The following is a 22,640-nucleotide window of genomic DNA, read 5'->3' on the forward strand; positions in this document are numbered from 1 at the left end:
ATCATGTTCTAAATAAATGCATTGGATTTTAAATTGCTCTCTAGCAGTGAGTACTGCCTGCAATTTCTTCATCCTTTTAAACTTTTTGCTTGTGATTTGACAGCGTTCGGAAAATCGCTGTTTGAAGGAACTGCAAATTAGTTTCCTCCTCCTCCCCCTTTCTAACTGTTCAGACTGCTTCAGCTGTGATCCGAATCTAACAGAGAGTCCCCTAGGACATACCGCTTCTCTCTCTTTCTCCCCTGCGATTTGTGGGACCGGCCTGGATAAGTTGAAAAACCAGTGACTGGGATCTTTACAAGGTACAGTGGCAACGCTTTCAATTGAAATAAGAAAGTGACATCATTTATATGTGTATTGCTGACATCTGTTAGCGGACTTACTTGCTGGGCTTAAGAGAGTTGTTTCCTCCTGTTTGATACTTTATTGGCTAATACACCGCTTATACAAGGGAATCTCCAGTTGAATAAGCCCTAGGTCACAACAGTCTGAATTTATTTATTTATTCATTATTGTAGGGGGTTTGAAGGAAATGACTACTTGCTTTGAGCCTTATGTATATATTGCACTCTTTTGAATACCGTGTGTGTTTGCTGCATGATTTGTTTTGGAGCACTAAAGCCTGTTTAAACGGGCCATTTTCTGCAGTGCAGCGTTTCCACCTACCAGACCACACCCCCATCACGCCCGACCACCACTACGCTCCCCGCCACACCCACTCCTGCCCACCCCTCTGCTGTCTGATCCTCATGCTTCCTTATGGCCAGGCCAGGTATGTTTGTCTCGTGCTGCAGTCTCTACTGAGCATGACAGCTTCGGACAAACATACCTGGCCTTTTATTATATAGGATTATCCTCTGGAATAAAAGAACATGCTTTTACTTATAATATATGTGTATACTATATTTTATGTAACATGATAAAGATGTCTCACTAATTATTTTTATCAGAAGTGAGTGCATTTCATAGAATTGAAAATAACTCATATTAGAAAATAAACTATAAAGCAACAGCAAATTTACTGTGCAATATTAAAACAAAGCTCCAAAGCAGTTAAAAATTACAGCATTAAAGGAGCACAAAACCAAAACATTTTCTTTCATGATTCAGATAGAATGTAGCTTTTTAAACAACTTTCCAGTTTACTTCTATTATCAAATTTGCTTCATTCTCTTGGTATCAATTGTTGAAGGAGCAACAATGCACTACTGGTTTCTAATTGAACACATGGGTGAGCCAATGACAATCGGTATATAAATGCAGCCACCAATCAGCAGGTAGAAACTAGGTTCTTTGCTGCTCCTGAGCTTACCTAGATAAACCTTTCAGCAAAGGATAACAAGAAAAGGAAGCAAATCAAATAATATAAGTAAATTGGAAAGTTGTATAAAATCATATGCTCTGTCTAATTATGACTTTACTGCCCCTTTAAGTAATATTAACCCTCCATAATAACCTGCGAATGAAAGGAATATTAAAACATAAAATGTATTAATATAAATTAAAAATAATAATTAATACTAAAACACAAGTAAAATCATGAAACGTTAAGCGGTAACTGAAGGGATTTGGTCAGTTATCAGCACATACATAGTTGAGGTCAGTATAATATGGGTGACTATCCCCATTAGTGCAAGTAAAGCGACATAGATAAAGATCCCTATTCTGTATTCTATTGTAGTGACTATTTTCTCCCAAGGGCCAAAGGGAATGGGCACTCTATCCTATCGCTGTAAAATGCACTAATTATTTAAAAATACTGGGTATCCCTGTACTAAGCCTCTTAAGAAAATATCTCCATTAACTATTGACAATTCACTAAACAACAACAACCATATTGTAGGACATAACGGCCCATCTAACAAAACTACCTTAAGAGACCACATAGAAACGACTAACGTATGTTTCGCACCCGCTTTGTCAAAGGCCTTACAAAGTGATTTTAAACAGTATTTTGCAGTAAACTTAACATGAATTACTTTTTAACCCCTTAATGACCGAGGACGTACGCCATACGTCCTCAGAAAAAAGGCAGTTAATGCCTGAGGACGTATGGCGTACGTCCTCGGTTTGGAAAGCAGCTGGAAGCGATCCTCATCGCTTCCAGTTGCTTTCCGGTTATTGCAGGATGCCTCAATATCGAGGCATCCTGAAATAACAATCTGTACCCCTCCGGTACTTAAGATGGCGGGGACAATTGTGGGGTGGGGGAGGGAAGGGAGCTGTTTGGGAGATATCAGGGGGTCTGATGTGTCAGGTGGGAGGCTGATCTCTACACTAAAGCTAAAATTAACCCCGCAAGCTCCCTACAAACTACCTAATTAACCCCTTAACTCCTAGCCATAATACATGTGTGATGCGCAGCAGCACTTAGCGGCCTTCTAATTACCAAAAAGCAACGCCAAAGTCATATATGTCTGCTATTTCTGAACAAAGGGGATCCCAGAGAAGCATTTACAACTATTTGTGCCATAATTGCACATGCTGTTTGTAAATAATTTCAGTGAGAAACCTAAAATTGTGAAAAATTTAGCGTTTTTTTTTAATTTGATTGTATTTGGCGGTGAAATGCTGGCATGAAATATACCAAAATGGGCCTAGATCAATACTTGGGGTTGTCTACTACACTACACTGAAGCTAAAATTAACCCTAGAAGCTCCCTACATGCTCCCTAATTAACCCCTTCACTGCTGGGCATAATACACGTGTGGTGCGCAGTCTCATTTAGCAGCCTTCTAATTAGTAAAAAGCAAAACCAAAGCCATATATGTCTGCTATTTATGAACAAAGGGGATCCCAAAGAAGCATTTACAACCATGTATGCTATAATTGCATAAGTTTTTTGTAAATAATTTCAGTGAGAAACCTAAAGTTTGTGAAAAAAATTGTGAAAAAGTGAACAATTTTTTTTATTTGATCGCATTTGGCGGTGAAATGGTGGCATGAAATATACCAAAATGGGCCTAGATCAATACTTTGGGATGTCTTCTAAAAAAAAATATATACATGTCAATGGATATTCAGGGATTCCTGAAAGATATCAGTGTCCCAACGTAACTAGCGCTAATTTTGAAAAAAAGTGGTTTGGAAATAGCAAAGTGCTACTTGTATTTATGGCCCTATAACTTGCAAAAATGCAAAGAACATGTAAACATTGGGTGTTTCTAAACTCAGGACAAAATTTAGAAACTATTTAGCATGGTTTTTGTTTGGTGGTTGTAGATGTATAACAGATTTTGGGGGTCAAAGTTAGAAAAAGTGTGTTTTTTTCCATTTTTTCCTCATATTTTATAATTTTTTTTATAGTAAATTATAAGATATGATGAAAATAATGGTGTATTTTGAAAGTCCATTTAATGGCGAGAAAAACGGTATATAATATGTGTGGGTACATTAAATGAGTAAGGGGAAAATTACAGCTAAACACAAACACCGCAGAAATGTAAAAATAGCCTTGGTCCCAAACGGACAGAAAATGGAAAAGTGCTGTGGTCATTAAGGGGTTAAAGGGACATGAAACCCCAAAAAATTATTTCAGAATTCAGATAGAGAATACAATTCTGAACAGCATTCCAATTGACTTCTATTAGCTAATATGTGTTATTCTTTAGATATAATTTGTTGAAGAAATAGCAATGTACATGGGTGAGCCAATCAGACAAGGCATCTATGGGCAGTCACCAATCAGCAGCTACTAAGTCTATCTAGATATGCTTTTCAACAAAGGATATCAAGGGAATTAAGCATATTAGATAAAATAAGTAAATTAGGAAGTTGTTTAAAATTCTATGCTCTTTCTAAATCATGAAAGAAAAAATTGAGTTTCATGTCCCTTTTAATTAAAAATAAATTGACTTACTGTCTTATTGCTTCAATAATTTTTTCCATTGCATCCTCCCAACAATAGGCCTTTACTGACTGTATGTTGTCAATAATTTCAGATGTAATCACAAGTCTTTCATTGATCTTTCCAGCTCTCCTGTCTCTGTAAAATAGATGTAAATCCTTAAAGCTACATTTGAATATAACATTTAATATAGCATTGATATAGCTTATAGTTTACATTTGCATTGAGCAAGTTATTGCATAAGCTTAACTGGTTTAATACAGAGGAAACATAAAGAACCGGTTTTGTACAAAACAAATATTAACTTGGTCTTACCTAAAGAGACATTAATCTCAAATTCTTCCATCATACATATGACAGAGTACTGAGAATATGGTTAAATTTGTATTGAAACTTACAAAGAATACAAGTTTATGCACAACCACAACTTTGTTAGTGAACAGAAGGGCATCCATACGTATGTACATGAAAAGCTAATTTATTTGAGACTAGGCGATAAGCCTGCCCAGAGGTCAGTCTATGTTCTAAAAACACAAACCTCCAAGCTAATGTTACAAAAAAAAAAAAAAAGTAAATTTGCAGAAAAAATAAACAAAGCTATCCAAAATAAAAAATATAAACCTAAACTAATCCCCCTAAAATAAAAACACCCTCTAATCTAACAATAAACTAGCAATAGCCCTTAAAATGGCTTTTTGTAGGGCATTGCCCTAAGTTAAACAGCTCTTTTACTTAAAACAATTACCAATTACCCCATAACAGTAAAAACCCCCACCCAACCAACCCCAAAAAAAAAAACCTAACACAAAAAAACCTAAGCTACCCATTGCCCCTAAAGGGGCATTTGTATGTGCATTCAGCTCTTTCACTGCCCTTAAAAGGGCAATCAGCTCTTTAACAGCCCATTAAATCCATAACCTTTAAAAAAAAAAAAAATCCTAAAACTAAGCCCCAAATAGGTACTCACCGTTCCTGAAGTTCGGCAGTGAAGGTCTTCTTCCAGGCACCTCCATCATCTTCTATCTTCAACCGGAGCGAAGGCGGCACAGAGCGGAGGTACGGAGCGGTCTTCCCCAATGCGCAGATCCAGAGCGGCGGTCCTTAGCAGCAGTTCTCAGCGGCGGTCCTCAGCAGCGGGTCCTCAGCGGCGGCGATCCTCAGCGGCGTGGAGGCTCCTCTTCATCTGATCACCGGCGTACACTGAAAATTGAATGCAAGGTACCGTATTCAATTTGGGGTAACTTGCATTCCTATTGGCTGAAATTTTGAAATCACCCAATAGGATTAGAGCTACTGAAATCCTATTGGCTGTTCAAATCAGCCAATAGGATTTCAGTAGCTCTCATCCTATTGGCTGATTTCAAAATTTCAGCCAATAGGAATCCAAGGTACCCCAATAAATATGGGGTACCTTGCATTTAATCTTCAGTGTGCGGCGGACAATCACATGAAGAGGAGCCTCCATGCCACTTTGGACCACAGCTGCTGAAGACTGATGCTGAGGATCCGTGCATCAGGGAAGCCAGCTCCGCACCTCTGCTCCGCATTCGCTCCGGATGAAGATAGAAGATGATGGAACCGCCTGGAAGAAGCTGAATGCCCATTTTAAGGGCAGTAAAAGAGCTGAATGCCCTTTTAAGGGCAATGCCCATACAAATGCCCCTTTAGGGGCAATGGGTAGTTTAGGGTTTTTTTTAGTGTTAGGTTTTTTATTTTGGAGGGTTTGGTGGGTGCGGATTTTTTAAACGTAAAAGAGCTGTTTAACTTAGGGCAATGCCCTACAAAATGCCCTTTTAAGGGCTATTGGTAGTTTAGTTTAGATTAGGGGGTGTTTTATTTGGGGGGAGCTTTTTTATTTTCATAGGGATTAGGTTTAATTTTTTTATTTTTGATCATTTTGTTTATTTTCTGTAATGTTAGACTTTTTTATTTTTTGTAATGTTAGATTAATTATTTATAATTTAATGTTAGGATTTTTTTATTTTAATTGTAATATAGTAGTAATTAGGGTTAATTTAGGGGGTGTTAGATTAGGGGGCTTTGCGTTGTGGGAGGTTGGCGGTTTAGGAGTTAATAGGTTAATTAGGTTTATTGCGATGTGGGGGTTGGCCGTTTAGGGTTTAATAGGTTAATTAGGTTTATTGTGATGTGGGGGTTTGTCAGTTTAGGGTTTAATAGTATAATTAGTTGGCGTTGTAGGGTTTGGCAGTTTAAGGGTTAGGTTTTTTTTTCTTAATAATTCCTGCGGGCGGTTAGTTTTTTTTTTTTTCTTAATACTTCGTGCGGGCGGTTAGGTATATTTTTTCTTAATATGTCGTGCGAGCAGGGTTTTTTTTCTTAATACTTTGTGCGGGTGGTTCGCTTTTTTTTTTTTATTTCTTGCGGGCGGTTACGTGTTTTTTCTTTATTTTGTGCGGGTGGTTGCGTGCTTTTTCTTAAGGCTTCGTTTTGGCTGCGTGTGCAGCCAACATTCATTTAGCTCACTCGTGCAACCAACATTCCTTTGAGGATGCATGCGCAACTGGCGATGGCGACATAAGCGTTACTAACGCGATTATAGTATAGATATGGACATCCATTCAAAAACAAAAACATAGCATTACAGTACATATTAAAATAACCTTTTTTAAATCAATTTTTTTTCCTCTGATTTTTTTTTAAACTTGTTCACCATAATATTCTCAGTGATTTTATTCTTTAGGTTTCATGTAAACAACAATTTTAAATCTTGGTCTAAAGATAATTAATAATCTATCAATAACTTAAAGGGATATGAAACACAATTTTTTTTTCTTTCATGATTCAGATGCAATTTTAAGCAACTTTCTAATTTACCCCTATGATCAATTTTTCTTTGTTCTTTATTTGAAAAAGCAGAAATGTAAGTTTAGGAGCCAGACCGTTTTTTGTTCAGCACCTGGACAGCGCTTGCTTATTGGTAGCTAAATGTAGCCACCAATCAGCAAGCACAACCTAGGTGCTGGAAGAAAAATGGGCCGGCTTCTAAGCTTACATTACTGCTTTATCAAATAAAGATACCAAGAGAATGAAGAATAATTGATAATAGGAGTAAATTAGAAAGTTGATTAAAATGTCATGTTCTATCTAAATCATGAAAGAAAGCATGTGGGTTTCATATCCCTTTAAAGGGACACTATGTCATCTAAATAAAAGGTTTTCTTATTTCTTTCGTTCGTTCATTCATTTGTTCTTTCTTTCCCATTTTAAGAGACATTACACTTAAAATTAAATGCTCTGTATTCAGATAGAACAGTTAAACAACTTACAAATGTACTTCTATTATGAAACGTCCTTTTCCTTTATTGAAGAGCATACCAAGGTAGAATCATCAGCGTGAATATTTTCAGCAATATTTGACAGTAGGGTCTGTAATGTTACACATGATTGAAAATGCTGCTGCTATATAGCGTCAAGACACATGCACACTTCTTAGCTTACCTAGCCATGCTCTTTAACAAAGGATATCAAGAGAAATATGTTTCAGAATAGAAGTAAATTAGATTTCTTTTTTTAATTTGCATGTTCTATCTGAATCATGAAACTTAATTTTGACTTCACTGTTTTTTTAAGTTTTGAATCAATTTCTGAGACTCTTCTTTTGTTTTAAATGAAAATGAAGCAAGATCTAATAATGTTTATGATTTAAGTCACATTTTCAGTAAATTGCTACATAAACATATTTGTCATATTAACTCTCCCTCACCCTTTTTTTTCTTAAACCAGCAAAACATTTACCTGTATTTCATCATCATGCGACCTAACCATGCTTGGAAGAATGCAAGTAAAACCAGAAATCCTAAGCCACAAAATGCCGTGGCTTGCAGCAAGTCCCACAAGAGACCCATCAATAAAATCACTTGCAGCGGAGCGATCCAGACAAAATGAGCCAAAGCTAAACCCTGGGAACAAAATGCACAAAGACACAGATTAATGTTTAATGTAATTACCTAGCATGGTGTAAGCATACAATTCAGTAAATGTTATAAATAAAATAAATAAATAAATTATATTAGTGTAAAGTGATGCATTTAAATGATGTTAGAACACAGCAATGATATTTCAAGGGACATTTAAAAGGTTTCATGATAGAGCATGCAGTTTTAATGTGCTTTTAAATTCACTTCCATTATCAAATTGATTTTGCTCTCTTGGTATCCTTTTTTTAAAGCATATGCACATATCCTCAGCATCAGCAATGCACTACTGGGAGCTAGCTGATGATTAGTGACTACGCATGTGTCTTGTTATTTGCTAACCAGGTGTGTTCTCTAGCTCCATGTAGTGCATTGCTGCTCTGGAGATTACTTTATTTATGTATTTAATCCATTAGCAGGGGTTTAACACATAGCTCTATATAAGCAATATTGCAATAATAATAAAATGTTCTGACATTTCAGAGCTTTTTTTTTTTTTGCACTTGCATATCCCTTTAAGCTCACAATCCCTAATAAAGGTCTATACATTACAAATCATATACAGTTGCTCTCTGGATTATTATTCTTATTCACACAGAAAGGACCTCACCTCATAATGACTGAATACTACAAAAACTGATAAAGCATTTGACCAATATCAGATGTTAGTTTGCTAATCTTTTAATGTATCATTAGTTTAGTGGTATCCAAACAAACATTCCTTATTTAAAAAAAAAACATTTTGAAGCCATAAAATAAAAAATAAAAAAATCTGATGAACAGTGAATTGTAAGAATAATGGCTTGAACAAATGTGCAACTTCCAATGTAGCTACAGATGCCATTTAGAGGTACAGTGGCAGACAATAACCAGGACTGGAAACCATAACCCTTTTTGGGGGACATTTAATGCCTTATTTGTCTATAAAGACATCTTCCCTAAAATGTCATGAGAGTCAAAATTATACTTTCATGATTCAGATAGAGGGGTAATCTACCCCCGTAGTTACCAGATCGCTGGAAACATAAGTTAAGAAGCAGCGGTCAAGACCGCTGCTCCTTAACTCGCTAGCCACCTCTGAGGTGGCGGACAGCAATCATCCCGATCAGATACAATCCGGATGATTGACACCCCCTGCTAGCGGCTGATTGGCCGCAAATCTTCAGGGGGCGGCATTGCACAAGCATTTCACTAGAAATGCTTGTGCAATGTTAAATGCTGACAGCGTATGCTGTCGGCATTTAATGATGTCGGGCGGACATGACCCGCTACAGCGGATCATGTCCGACAGTTAATAAATCGACCCCAGAGAGTAAATTTTTAGCATATCCCAGTCTACTTCTGTTATCAAATGTACCTCTTTACTTTGATAACTTTTTCTGAAAGATAGCTCCTTTTCATGAAAGCATACCAAGGTAGGCTCAGGCACATGCATGTGTCTCCTGCACTATATTTAAATAATATTATACATTTAGTGCTCAAAACACATGCACACTCCTAAGCAAACCTTACTATGTTCTTATAGAAAGGAAAGGAGTCTAAACAGAGTCTAAAAGAAAATTTGATAATAGAAGTAAGTGGATTTTTATAATTAAGCTCTCTGATTGAATCATGAAAGTGTAATTGTGACTTTTTTTTATGTCCTTCCAATTGTTAAAGGACCAGTAAATACAGTAGAATTACACAATTAACAAATGCATGATAAAAAGACAGTGCAATAACACTTAGTCTAAATTTCAAATTAGAAGATTTTGTTTTCTACCAAATTTACGGCAATTTTCCTACCCTCTGCATCATGTGACAGCCGTCAGCCAATCAGAAAATACACATATATGTATATTCTGTGAATTCTTGCACATGTTCAGTCGAAGCTGGTGCCTCAGAATGTGTACATTTAAAACGACTGGGCACATTTTGATAATGGAAGTAAATTGGAAAGTTGTATAAAATTGCATGCTCTATGCCAGTGTTTCCCAACCGCGGTCCTCAAGTGCCCCGAACAGTCCTGGTTTTCATTATAGTTGAACCAGTGCGCAGGTGAAGTAATCAGCTGATCAGTAACCAACCTGCGCTCATCCTTTTAGATCATTATTTCACCTGTGCTCTAGTTCAGCTATAATGAAAACCAGTACTGTTGGGTGTACTTGAGGAACGCGGTTGGGAAACACTGCTCTATGTTCTAGTGGTCCTTTAAATCAGCGTTTCCCAACTCCAGTCCTCAGGATGCTTAACAGTCCAGATATTCATTATATCTTAACTTGAGCACAGGTGAAATAATCAGTTGATGGGTGAGAGGTGGTTCGTAACCATGGTTACTGGTCAGCTGATTATTTCACCTGTGCTCTAGTTAAGATATGATGAATATCTGGTTACGGGTCCTGAGGACTGGAGTTAAGAAACTGCTTTAAATGGTATCCTTGTTTCACCTCTTTTGATACTTATATAAACTACTATTTATTTGCAATACAAAATATGTATTGCAGACTTTACTTTTAGAAAGACATTTAAACACTGATGTCATTAAAAAAACTAATACTAGAGTGAAAAACAATTTTTAACTCCTACCTACACACATTACTGTTTACCTGAAATTAACTTTATATCTTATCATTTCCCTTTCTCCCATTTCAAATCAATGATTTCTACGTCATTGGACATATTTCATATATTAACATTCCATGGGTATCAATGCGTAACAAAAAAATCAATCAATACAATTAAGAGCTTTAATTGCTGAGCAGAATGCATGTCTTTCCTATTCATACTTTGAAAAGATTGCCAAGTGTGTAAGGTGAAACTGGGCTGCATAAAATAGGAATGGAAAAATATATATCTGAAATAATACCAATTGTCCTTTATGAAACACACGTTCCCTGAATATTTAATGGAAGGGGCTTACCCCGGAAAAGAATCTTGATGATATAAATCCTATAAAATGCATGATACAAAGGAGTACATGTAATAATGCGTAGTAAAACAAATGAGAATGACGCACGTTGGTAATAATGTTGAGGACGTGGTATTTGTATAATTAAGCAATACATTTTCATCCTTAAAAAAACATGTACTTATAGTTGATAGATGGAGCGAGATATTTAAAAGGTTTTGTAAAGTGTTAATGTCTTATAGCGTTCCTGATGAGTGGCTAAATGCCAAATGTACAGGATAGACCTATTTCTTAAAGGGGCAGTAAAGTCAACATTAAACTTTCATTATTCAGATAGAACACCGGTTTTTCAAACCTGTACTCAGGGCTCTCCAACAGGACAGATTTTCAGGATTACCTTGGGTGAGAGCAGGTAAAATAAAACCATGTTTACTAATCAGCTGATTATTTCGCCTGTGCTCTAGTTCAGATATCCTCAATATCTGGCCTGTTAGGGAGGCTGGTTTGAAAACCAGTATAATAGAGCATGCAATTTTAATCAATTTTCAAATGTACTTCAGTTCATCATTTGTTAAAAGGCATACCTATTTAGGCTCAGTAGAAGCAATGAACTGCTGAAAGCTAGCTGCTGATTGGTGGATGCACATAAATGCCTCTTTTCATTGGCTCACCAAATGTGTTCAGCTAGCTCCCAACAGTGCATTGCTGCTCATTCAACAAAGGATATTGATAATAGGAGTAATTTGTAAAGTTGTTTTAAATGTTTCATGTCCCCTTAACTCAGTTCTTTTTAATGCACATACAGATAAAACAGGAATATATACAGGATAAGATTTCCCACTAGGTAAAATAATCAACTCCAAATGAATGTCTGGCAGCAGCGGCCATCTTTCTGCACTTAGAATACTCAAATTATACAATATAATGTTCCTATTGATCCACAAGACTGAATTTAGTAAAGCTAGACCCAGATAACCTAATATAGGGCCAGATAAAGAGTGACACACTAACAGTTACGCACAAGCGATATCGGGTTTATTGCAGCGGTTTGCGCGTTATGGAAGAAATGCTCATATTATAAGTTAAAGTAAATGCGAAGGTGTGAACGCAATCGCGATTTATACTAGAATGATTACCAAGTATTCAGAGCTTTGGTTAACAGTTTCACAAAACACTTAAAAAATATATTAAAAATACAGGTGTTCAAAAAAAAAAAAAGGCATGCAAAGGGCTTTAACATTGAGATATTAATATATACATGTCTAAATATGTATTTGTGATATATATATATATATATATATATATATATATATATATATATTTTATATGTGTGTACATATGTATTTATGTAGTTATATGTGCATTTATGTATTTATAAACACATAAATACATATGTACACACATGTAGACATATATAAGTGCATTGGAGTCCTTTGCAGTTAAGTAGCTGAAAACATGTAAAACATATTTATGCAATATTCATATTTAATAAAGTGTTATACTCTGTATTGTAAATATTTCACATTCCAACGTTCTTCACATAGGGGAATATGTTCTATGTATTTCTAAATGAATATTCCTATATATATCTGTATATGTATATTTATATGTATACCTATTTTATTTATTTATATATATATATATATATATATATATATATATATATATATATATATAAAGGTATAGATATATGTTTTAGCAAAAAAACATCATATATATATATTTATATATATATATTTTGTCAGGTTTTTTATCCAGTTTTCGCACTCCATTGAAGTCTATGAGGGTATACGTTAACGCGTATGTGATGTTCAAAGTTTTGCTTTTTGTGTGCATTGGGTTAGCGCGTGAGCAAAAACTTTTAACTTTCAACTTGAAATATGTGAGAGCAATAAATAGAGCTCCAGCCGTAACCTAGTCCAGAATTGGCAGTAATATGCTGCCAGAGTGCATGACCACACTCAAAATTGCATTTAGAATCCGTAAACCCGTTTCCATTTAACAACAAATTAGTAACAGCCAAAAGAACCATAATCTCCAAGAGTTCATGTCAGGATCCGGAGAAGAGCCAAATAGATTTATTTTTATTTTTAAAGTGTAACAACATGACGAACAGAAGTCACTTTGCATAGCTGGACTGTGTTTAGAAATCCTGAGCAGTGCATGTAAAGGGGCGCTGAAATATTAGGTTTCACTAATGGGGTATTTACATGTGAGGAGCAGAGGCACTTTGTCCAGCACTTATGAGAATTTATTTACAAGTTAATGATTGCTAGTTATTGTTAATCAAGTTACTGCCACTGGCTGTAGATAGCATATAAGTGAATGTTAATATTCTTGTTATCTGTAGTGAACATGTTTAGTATTTGCACAACTTTTTATCTTACCTCTGATAGATTTAATATATTTATTGTGCATGAACTGAGGTTTTTTTTTCCTTACATAACTTGAGCATATTTGTACTGATAACCAAATTAATACTGCAGTTGCACTGCAGTTTAGATAGTTGTTTACACATACATTTCAACTTTGTATTTATCTATTTCGTTTTGTGAAGTACCCACACAAAACATACCTTGTTTTTTTCAGCAGAGCAAGCATTTTTGGAAAATAAATTTAGCTTGCAGAAATATCATAAGGTAGGAAAATGCCACAATATGAAATGCAAAAAAAAACAACCCTTCTTTGAAAGGGTGGGCTCTCTTTTTTCCATAACAGGGGCCATCCGTCCTTTTGTACTGCTTATTTTGGGGTGCTAGGGTCACTTTTATAGACCGGAAAACCATAAAAGGCACCTTGTATAAAAGTGATGGTTATTTCTGGAGATATCTTGTTGTCTAAATTTATATATGGTATTCCTCATTTGAAAATGGGTAATCCTCATGTTCATTTGAGGGGCATTGTGTGTAAGTGTGGTTTATGCTAGAAGGGCTTTCTTAGAGCCACTGTCACCCATACAGTAAATACATTAGGTAGGTGATTGCCATTTTGATAACAATCACCTATTAATGACAGGGGTTTGAGACCCTACATAAGAAAGAGTGGACATCACTATTTCCAAACTGGGGTGTATTTTATGGAAGGAATATGGGCTCTACAAGGTCCCATTTTCCAATTATCAAATGCTGCATAGGTGTGTACATACTATGGTGATCACCTGTACATTAGAGATTTGTGTGATCCCTCGTTTAAATGAGGGACTGCATACCCCTGTGAGATATAATTCATTGCTATTAAAGTGGAAATAATCTGCAGAACACTTAAAGTGATGTCTATACTGAGGGAGAAATGAGTCCTACTGGATTTCTTATCTTACCTCCATTTATGCTAGAGCGACAGGTGACCCCTCATTTTAAATCAGTGAGTTCATCTATAAAAAACAAGACCCCAGAACAATCCATAAGAAGGCAAACCAATTAAAATGCTAAAACATTCTCAAAACACAAAATCCACGATGTCTTTTATATTTCATAATATGCCCCATGATGTTGCAGCACACTACCTTCCGAAACTCTCATCAAATAGTTCTTATTATTGTTGCCAAGTGTACAGTATTTAACAGGACACTTAAATCCCAGGGGGTGTAAGTCCCATTAGTGTCAGCAAAATTCTATGATTCTATGCATTGCAAAGATGGCCAATAAAGAAAGGAATAGGAGTGGGACGATCTTTTTTGGAACATTATATTATAATGTAGCTGTCTATCCTTGATATCCAGAACCCTGCATAGCTAGATGAACGGCTCTCAACCTAAAATTTACCTTTCTAAAGATTTTGAGAAACCTTGCAGTACCAAAAATAATTATTAGATAATCTTGCCACAAAGAAGAGTTTTAGTTCATCCGGCTATGGGCGCGATCAACTATATGGCGCAGGTTTCGGCGCATTTGTGGGAACCCAAGTCGCCCGTAACTTCACCTCAAACATCAGGGTATTACATATACTGCGCCGTTAGATGCTAAACTGGCATAAGTATGACAAACTGGCGATCTTCCGAAAAAAGCGCAAATACACATTTTAGTCGTCACAAGTAACTTACGCCAGTATTTTGTCCACGGAAAGTCTCAATAAAGAGTAGTTTTATGCAAATTAGGCTAACGTAAAAATGAACCGCGATTTCATATAAAAATGCGACACGTAATTACGCTATTCAAAATTCATATATAAACCCATGCGCAGCCGCCATTTTCTTCAGTGTGTTTGGATGGTTCGTTGAGCTACAGCACACTACACTGGAGTGGAGGATTAGTGAGAGTAGAGAGAGAGGCGCAAACAGAGGAGTTAGGTCGCATTGTTGTTTGATTAAGCTTGTACACTTACACATATTTTTACATATTGCACACATTTTGCATACATACATATACAAAATACACAACACTTTTTTTTTCTAACACCTCACACATTTTATTTGAATTTTACAGTGTGATAGGCTGAGTGTTTGGTTGTGATTGTGTGTGATTGAACTGGGAGTGAGTGTGAGTGTGTGTAGTGTGATTTAGTGTGAGGATGGCAGGGATTGGTAGGGCGGAGGGGAGGAGGGGAGAGGAGTGGCAGGGAGAGGAGTATTGTAGAGGACAGGAGGAGCAGTGGGGTCACCGACAGGGAGTAAGTGGAGTGGGGAGAGGGAGAGCTAAAAGGGATGATGGGAGGGGAGATGCCCGAGAGCCCCAGAGACCAGGCACATCTAGGAGAGGGACAGAGGGTGCACATGGGGACAGAAGGGGGGAGGAGGGAGAGGATAGGGAGCAACCCACACCAGGGACATCACAGGGAGCAAGCCAGGTGTTCATGGAGGATGAGAGGCTGAGATGTCCCAACTTCTCATTTGATGAAAATGTTGCCCTAGTCCAGGCCATCATGGACAATTACAGTGCCCTCTTTGGGCAGGGGAAGGGCAAAGGCAGTGCCAAAAGGTGAAAAACTGAATGGTTGGCGGTAGAGGATGCCGTCAACAGTGTGGCCCCGCAGAGGAGGACTGTTGAGGGTCTTAAAAAGCAGTGGAATGACTGCAAGAGGCAGGTGAAAGAAAAGATGGGGCAGGAAGCTATGCACCAGAGGGGAACAGGCGGTGGTCCATCCCTGGACATAGAATATAACACCTGGCAGGAGATGATATGCAGGTCCCTGAGTATCACAGCAGTCCCTGGACTTCCAGGGGCTCGTGACTCAGGGGCTGCAACCACAGCACATCATGCTGGTGAGTAACATCCCACACACCAGTATTATATGTATTTGAGATATAACATCCTTTAATATCACACATTCATGTACACAATGAGGAGCATGGTATTTGGCCTACTAACAAAAACATCTACAATTATATTTGACATTAATGCTACTTAACACAATGCAATTCATGATATGAGGTGGAATAGTGCAATACTAACATGTCTCAGAGTAACACAGGCTACGAGCCACATGTAGAGTTTTCAGTAAATGGAAACTATAGCCATAACAATACTTTTAGCTCAAGAAAGCAGGTTCTGTGCCTACATCAGGCTAAAGTAAATTGTGTGACCATAGTGTCATTTAAAGAACACATTTTTTCCATCATTGACATGTACACAGAACTATTGTATGAAACACATACCTGTATACTGCGCATCTTAAAATCCCTCATAACTCAAATCACAATGTGCACATGCATGTTATAGAGTTTGACATGAGAATCAGCATGTATCAATGTACATTGTATGCCCGCATGGACATATATCTGACTGTACTAATCCCTCTCATCATTTGACTCCGCCACAGAACCTCCTGTCACGAGGATACAAACAAGCATGCCGCCACCACTACCACCACCAGTCACAGGCATGCAGCCACCACCACCACCAGTCACAGGCATGCAGCCACCACCACCACCACCAGTCTTCAGGCAACCACATGAACAGTATTCTCCCAGGCATGAGCAGGGTTGGATTGCTTCAGTTGAGGATCCGGAGTTATACCACCACCATTGCCATATGACCCCTGGCAAGATTCCTGGCCAGAGGAATATTCTTCTTTTGGCTTTGAGGGGGAGCCAAGACAGCCACAAAGGGTCCATGTATTTACACCCCCCCCCCCCAACACAATTTCAGGGCAGTCATGGATTTTTCCCACAGACTATGTCACAAGAAGTGCCAACTGGACAGGCTGAGTGGTCATACACTGGTCATCAGTGCGACTATCAATCAACCCTGAGAGTTCCACCATCCTAATCACTTGGCCGAGTTCCACCATCCTCATCACTTGGGCGAGTTCCACCATCCTCATCACTTGGGCGAGCACCACCATCCTCATCACTTGGGCGAGCTCCACCATCCTCATCACTTGGGCGAGCTCCACCATCTGCAGATGAAAATATAGCTGAAAGTACTCAAGCACCAGCAGATGCAGCTGAACCTGCCCCACCAGAAACAGCAGATGCAGCTGCACCTGCCCCACCAGAAACAGCAGATGCAGCTGAACCTGCACCTCAAACAACTAGAAGCCCTGCTGCTCAAGAGCCTGTGGATGCATTGTATTCTCCCCTGGGTGAGGAATACATTGCACTCCAGAGGAGGCTCATAACAAGCTCCGAGAGACAAAGAGGCCAAGAGAGGTTATTCAGGAGCCAAGAGAGGTTACACAAACGTAGCATAGAGCTGCAGAGGGACATGGCAGCATCATTAAGTGGAAGTGTTCAAAACCAGTCACAGATGATGCGAATTCTGTCTGATATGCAGATGCAGATGGACAATAGATGGTGAGAACAAAATCAACTCTTGGGTGTGTTGGTTCAGCACTTTACACACCAGCAGGACACTGCCTCCAGCCTATCATCTGTGGCCAGCACACCAGCAGAAACATCAGAATCTTCTCAAACCAGGAGAACAAGGCAATCCACTACAGTCACCTCAGCTCCCTCCTCTAAGAAGCCAAAAAAGAAATAAATATTCTTATAGTTCACCATAAATCTTGTCCTCTGTTATTTACCATATAATTGTCATCCACATCCATGTGAGGTGTGTTTTAGTACACTAATATTATATAATAAGACCTGTGTGGAAATGGCAATAAAAAAGTAATATTATCATGTTTATGACATATTCTTGTACTATAACTCACATCCACAATAGTTGTTTCTGAAGGGTACATATAGTAATATTCACTTCTAAGATGTAAATCAATGTATCTCACATCCAATATAAATTGACACATTGGTATATATAGTAGTGATGTTACTGATAGGGTGGGCATTATCAGGTGTTTTAAGTCTGCAGATGAGAGGTTGTGGTGTCTATGATTGGTTTGACACAATTGCAAAGAGGCAGCCTTCAAGAAGGTCTTAGAAATTATCATATGAGCCATCCTAGGTTTTGCTTTCAACTAAGAATATCAAGAGAACAAAGCAAGTGTTATAATTAAATCTGAAAGTAGTTTGAAATAACATGCCCTATTTAAAAGAAGACGGTTTTCTTTGGACTTGACTGTCCCTTTATATATTTTGGCATAAGTGCCAAGCTGTGTTAGCATTAGAATAAATTACACTCCAGTGGCTTCTAAAGAGATGAACGTAATACAATTTAAAGTAAATAAGCAAGTATATGTCCACAATGTGATAAAGTACCTACAAGCTCAATCCATTTGATTATGTTGTGGCTATTTCAAATACACAAATAAACCTTATAAAACCAATATCATAGTATACTATCCCTTTAACCTTGAGATGCTGCTTAAATGTATGTGTTTGTTAAGGCTTCCAGGGAGTTACGTTGGTTTTTTAGTCAGTGCAAGGGTTGCTGCGCCTGCAATATGTGGCGAGATGAGAATGGAGTAGATTTTCTGAATTCTGCGCGCATAAGTCCTTACGCTGCATATTGGATACCAAATTGCGCGGCTGTTCTATGTTAGTCTATGGCTAAAAAAAATACGTCAGAAGGGTAAAATATACACGCGTAACTTGTATGCTACGCCGTATATGTAATACCAAAATCGCATAAAATCTGGCGGTGGAGGATTTTGCGTGCAACGCTGCATATGTAATGGAGGCCTATATGTGTTACTGGCAGCAAAGGAAGGTAAAAACTGTGCTTATTAGAAGTCATGAAATATATTAAAGCATTACTATGCTTGGGTTAAATGGCGCCACTAGAGTAAAATATCTGCTCTGTGGTTTTTTTTACTAACAACCATCATGCTGTAAATACATTGCAAATTTACAAATAACTGTTGTGTGTTTTACTGGCAGACAAATGTGTAAAATAATTTATATGTGTGTTATTGGTATCCAAGGGGATAGAAAAACTACCACCTGTGCCCAGTTACCAACAGATTTTCCAGTATTTTTGTGCAGGACAGCTGCCAACACTAGTTCTTACTAGAAAATGCCATGTGCAGCTAAACTACAGAGCCTTATAAATTGTGATGTGTTCCAATAAGAGTCCTTGTAAATGAATGCCACAAAACACTATCACTTGTATACTTTATACTAATACTCCCTAACTGTTATGCCTTTATAATCTGCTATTCATTCCCAAATATGTTGTTTTGTGTTCAATAAATGGCTGTAATTATAAATTGCTGTGAATATTTCAGTAAATATAAATTATACAGTTACAAATATCCGAGGTTTGTAGCTGTCAATCATACTTTAAAAGGAAAAAAATATCATATTCAAATCATTTCTAACATAAAGAAAAGGTCTGTATACTTTAGCCTTATCAGGTCTTGTGCAATATTTTCATCTCAAATACTTTTATCAAGAATATATTTGCAAAGTAAACACCAGTCTGACACATACAGTAGAATGTAAGATGAGACATCGATTTCATTGATGAGTATAGTTTTGCCTGAAAAAAAAACTACAAGGCTTTAAAGGTGCATGTTTTGTTCAGTTGTGTGTCTATGCATTGGATAGTCAAAAAAAGGGGACATTAATCATTTGTATCTAAGTATGACATTTTACATTTTGTTTCCATACTTTATTGAGAAAAAAACATTTTTAATTATAATTGTGAGGTATGTTACTGTCTCCCAATAAATCAGTAAGAGTGCTGCCAGTGAGCAATGTGTCCCTATGGTTTGTGCACGAGTAAGGGTGTTAACTTTTTGTGCTCCCTGAGGTCTATGGGGGAATACGTTAACGCATTTGCGATTTTCAAAGTTCAGCTTTTTGAGTGCATCAGGTTAGCGCTCGTGTGAAAATTTCAACTTGTAAAAAAAAAAAAACTTACTTCAGGCTAGGTTACAAGTGCTGTGCTATTTAGTACTCCCGATCACACGTTAACTTCGCTAGAAGTAAGCATTTAATTCTTGCGCACAACAGTTAGCGCGCCACTAGCGATGTTAACACGTAAGCGTAAGTGCTAAATAGCTCATCACTTATAATCTAGTCGTAAATAAATTGCAAAACAAAGCAGTAAAGAATATGACTCTAAAACAGCTAGATTACAAAGCATTAATATTTTTACTATATACACTGCCAAATATTATATAATGTATATGTTTTAATATGCAGTGTGATGAGAGTGGGAGGGAACGTCACCGGATGGGGGCGTGGCTTATAGCCGTTGTTGTCTGTGTCTCGTTACCAAGTAAGATGTGTTGTACAAGCTGTATACTTCTATGCTCTGCAATAAAATAGTGTTGTACCTTCTATGGTGGGTCCTGCATCTCATGACATGGGGGCATGTTTATCAAATTCCGCTGCTATCAATTACCACGCCTCGTAGAATTCCATCCCTGCTCATGCCTCAAGTGGAGAAGGAACTTCTGCGTATGAAGAATATGGGAGTTGTCAGTTGTTGAAGCAACTGACTGGTGTGCCCCCATTGTGCCTGTTGCCAAGAATAATGGGAAGGTACGCATCAGCATTGACTTGAAAAGGCTAAATGAGGCGTTAAAGAGAGAAAGAAATGTGCTGCCGACGCTTGAAGACAAAGCTTCGAAACTGACTGGGGCGAAGTTCTTCTCTACACTGGATGCTTCCAGCAGCTTCTGGCAGATACCTCTAGATCCACAGTGGCGCAAACTGACTACCTTCATTACACCAGTAGGTCGGTTTTGCTTCTGCAGACTCCCCTTCGGGATATCCTCTGCTATTGAAATCTTTCAAAGAGAGATGAGTTCCCTCCTAAGGGACCACAAGGGCATGGCAGTCATCATGGATGACATTTTAGTGTATGGGTCTACATTGGAAGAACATGATCAGCGATTGATCTGTGTGCTGCAGAGCATTAGAGAGTCCGGGCTGAAATTAAATAAAGAGAAATGCCATTTTAGAAAATCTGAGTTATGTTACTTTGGGCATATCCGCAATGGAGATGGCATCAAGCCGGACCCTGATAAAATCCTTTCTATTGAACAGATAAAAAGTTCTTCTGATGTACAGGAGCTGAGACAAATATTGGGCCTTGTGAATTATGTGGGCAGGTTCCTTCCAGATATATCCACAGTACTACACCCTATCACAGAGTTGTTGAAGAAAGATGTTTCCTGGGTCTGGGGTCCTTCACAGGAAGTAGCTTTTGTACAGGTCAAGTCCTTGCTGGGGTCTGCCCCAGTGTTAGGGTTCTACAACCCTTCTAAAAAGACTGTGGCTAGTGCTGATGCGAGCAGTAATGGGCTAGGGCCTGCCCTACTACAGTCCATCGCCTACTGTTCCTGTACACTGATGGATTCTGAGTCGAAATATGCCCAAATTGAAAAAAGAGTGCCTGACTGCAGTTTGGGCCGGTGAGCGCTTCCAGTGTTACTTAGTGGGTTTAGAGAAATTTAGTCTAATCAACTCCTATGATATTGACAAAACACCCCTAAGATGCCAGAGACTTCTGATGAGGCTGCTCAGGTTCAACGTTCAGGCAGTGCTTGTGCCGGGGAAACAACTGGTAGTGGCAGATACACTTCCCAGGCCCCCGTTGGCTGCTGCTGAAGAATCTTCAACTGAATCAAATGTAAAAGTGTATGTGGATTCAGTTCTGGCATCCAAATCCATTTCGTCAGGGAAGCTAGAGCAAATAAGAAAGGAGTTTAGAAACAGACCTTCAAGAAGTTATTAAGTACATAAGAGAAAGTTCACCCGAGAGCCGGGCAGCCTGGATATCTTTAAATTATTTTGTTTAGAAAATATATGCAAACAAGCATACAATAGGGTGCGCTTGAAACTGAAAATAACAGCAAGAGGTAATACTAATACTAAACAAGACTAGCAAAATTGTTAAAGATATCCAAATGTGAGACACAGTATATGCAAAAGGTAAATAGTGCAAATAAGACAATATAGTGCTGGTAGAATGCACTATGTGCACAATTGCGAGTGTAGATAAATAACATACAACATGTAAAAAGACAAAGCAAAAATGTCCGGTATTAAAACCTGGGTACACAGTGTGTAAAAAATCTTTGAAAAAAGAATTGTTCAGAGAGTGAAAAAAACAAGTGTTCAAAATATGAGTGTTCTAAAAATCAATTTGAGAAATTGCAAAAAAGGTTCGAAATTAAGGCAGCTCCTCTTCAAACCGGTGGTAAGTCGGATAATCTAAAAGGTGGAAACAGAAAAAAGAGAGCGCCTCATGGTGTAATATCGTACATACAAGATATGAAAGCCAAAGGAAACAACAGGTGTTGAACAGGTACTCACAAACAAGTTGGCACTCAGGATAAGTGCAAAATTCCGCCAATTAAAATGTTGCAATAGATCTGATACATGACATTGACGTGAAAAAGACAAGCGCATACATAAGTATATAAAAACATATAAAAACCAATTTGTCTATAGAATGTAAATAGAAAACAAGAACGTACAGTTAATATAAAACATAAAATCACTAAAAGGATCTATAAAATAGTAAAACAATAATAACGATTGTTTTGTAGAGAGCAGAATTAAAAAAAGAAATCACTGTAACTGACAAATAAGTTACGTGGGATAATAATACAAAAAACATGTACATGAATAATGATACATGTAGTCTATATATAGCGAAACCCATGTTTACTCACATA

General features: G+C 37.7%; 1 protein-coding gene and 1 long non-coding RNA gene across 2 annotated transcripts in view; one reads left to right on the top strand and one right to left on the bottom strand.

Moving 5' to 3' along the window:
• Positions 1-22,640, bottom strand: part of CFTR (CF transmembrane conductance regulator) — a 345,866-nt gene that overhangs the window by 206,154 nt on the left and 117,072 nt on the right. Inside the window, exons 6-7 of the mRNA XM_053716685.1 lie at positions 7,605-7,768; positions 3,861-3,986 (exon numbers count right to left, since the gene is read on the bottom strand). Coding sequence (XP_053572660.1) covers positions 3,861-3,986; positions 7,605-7,768 — 290 coding nt within the window. The remainder of the gene's footprint in view (positions 1-3,860; positions 3,987-7,604; positions 7,769-22,640) is intronic.
• LOC128662754 (uncharacterized) lies at positions 168-7,876 on the top strand. Its single transcript, XR_008402808.1, has 2 exons — positions 168-302; positions 7,593-7,876. It is a non-coding gene; the product is annotated as an uncharacterized LOC128662754 (long non-coding RNA).

Source organism: Bombina bombina, chromosome 6 (genome assembly GCF_027579735.1).
Source record: "Bombina bombina isolate aBomBom1 chromosome 6, aBomBom1.pri, whole genome shotgun sequence".
In the NCBI taxonomy this organism is placed as follows: Eukaryota; Metazoa; Chordata; class Amphibia; order Anura; family Bombinatoridae; genus Bombina; species Bombina bombina.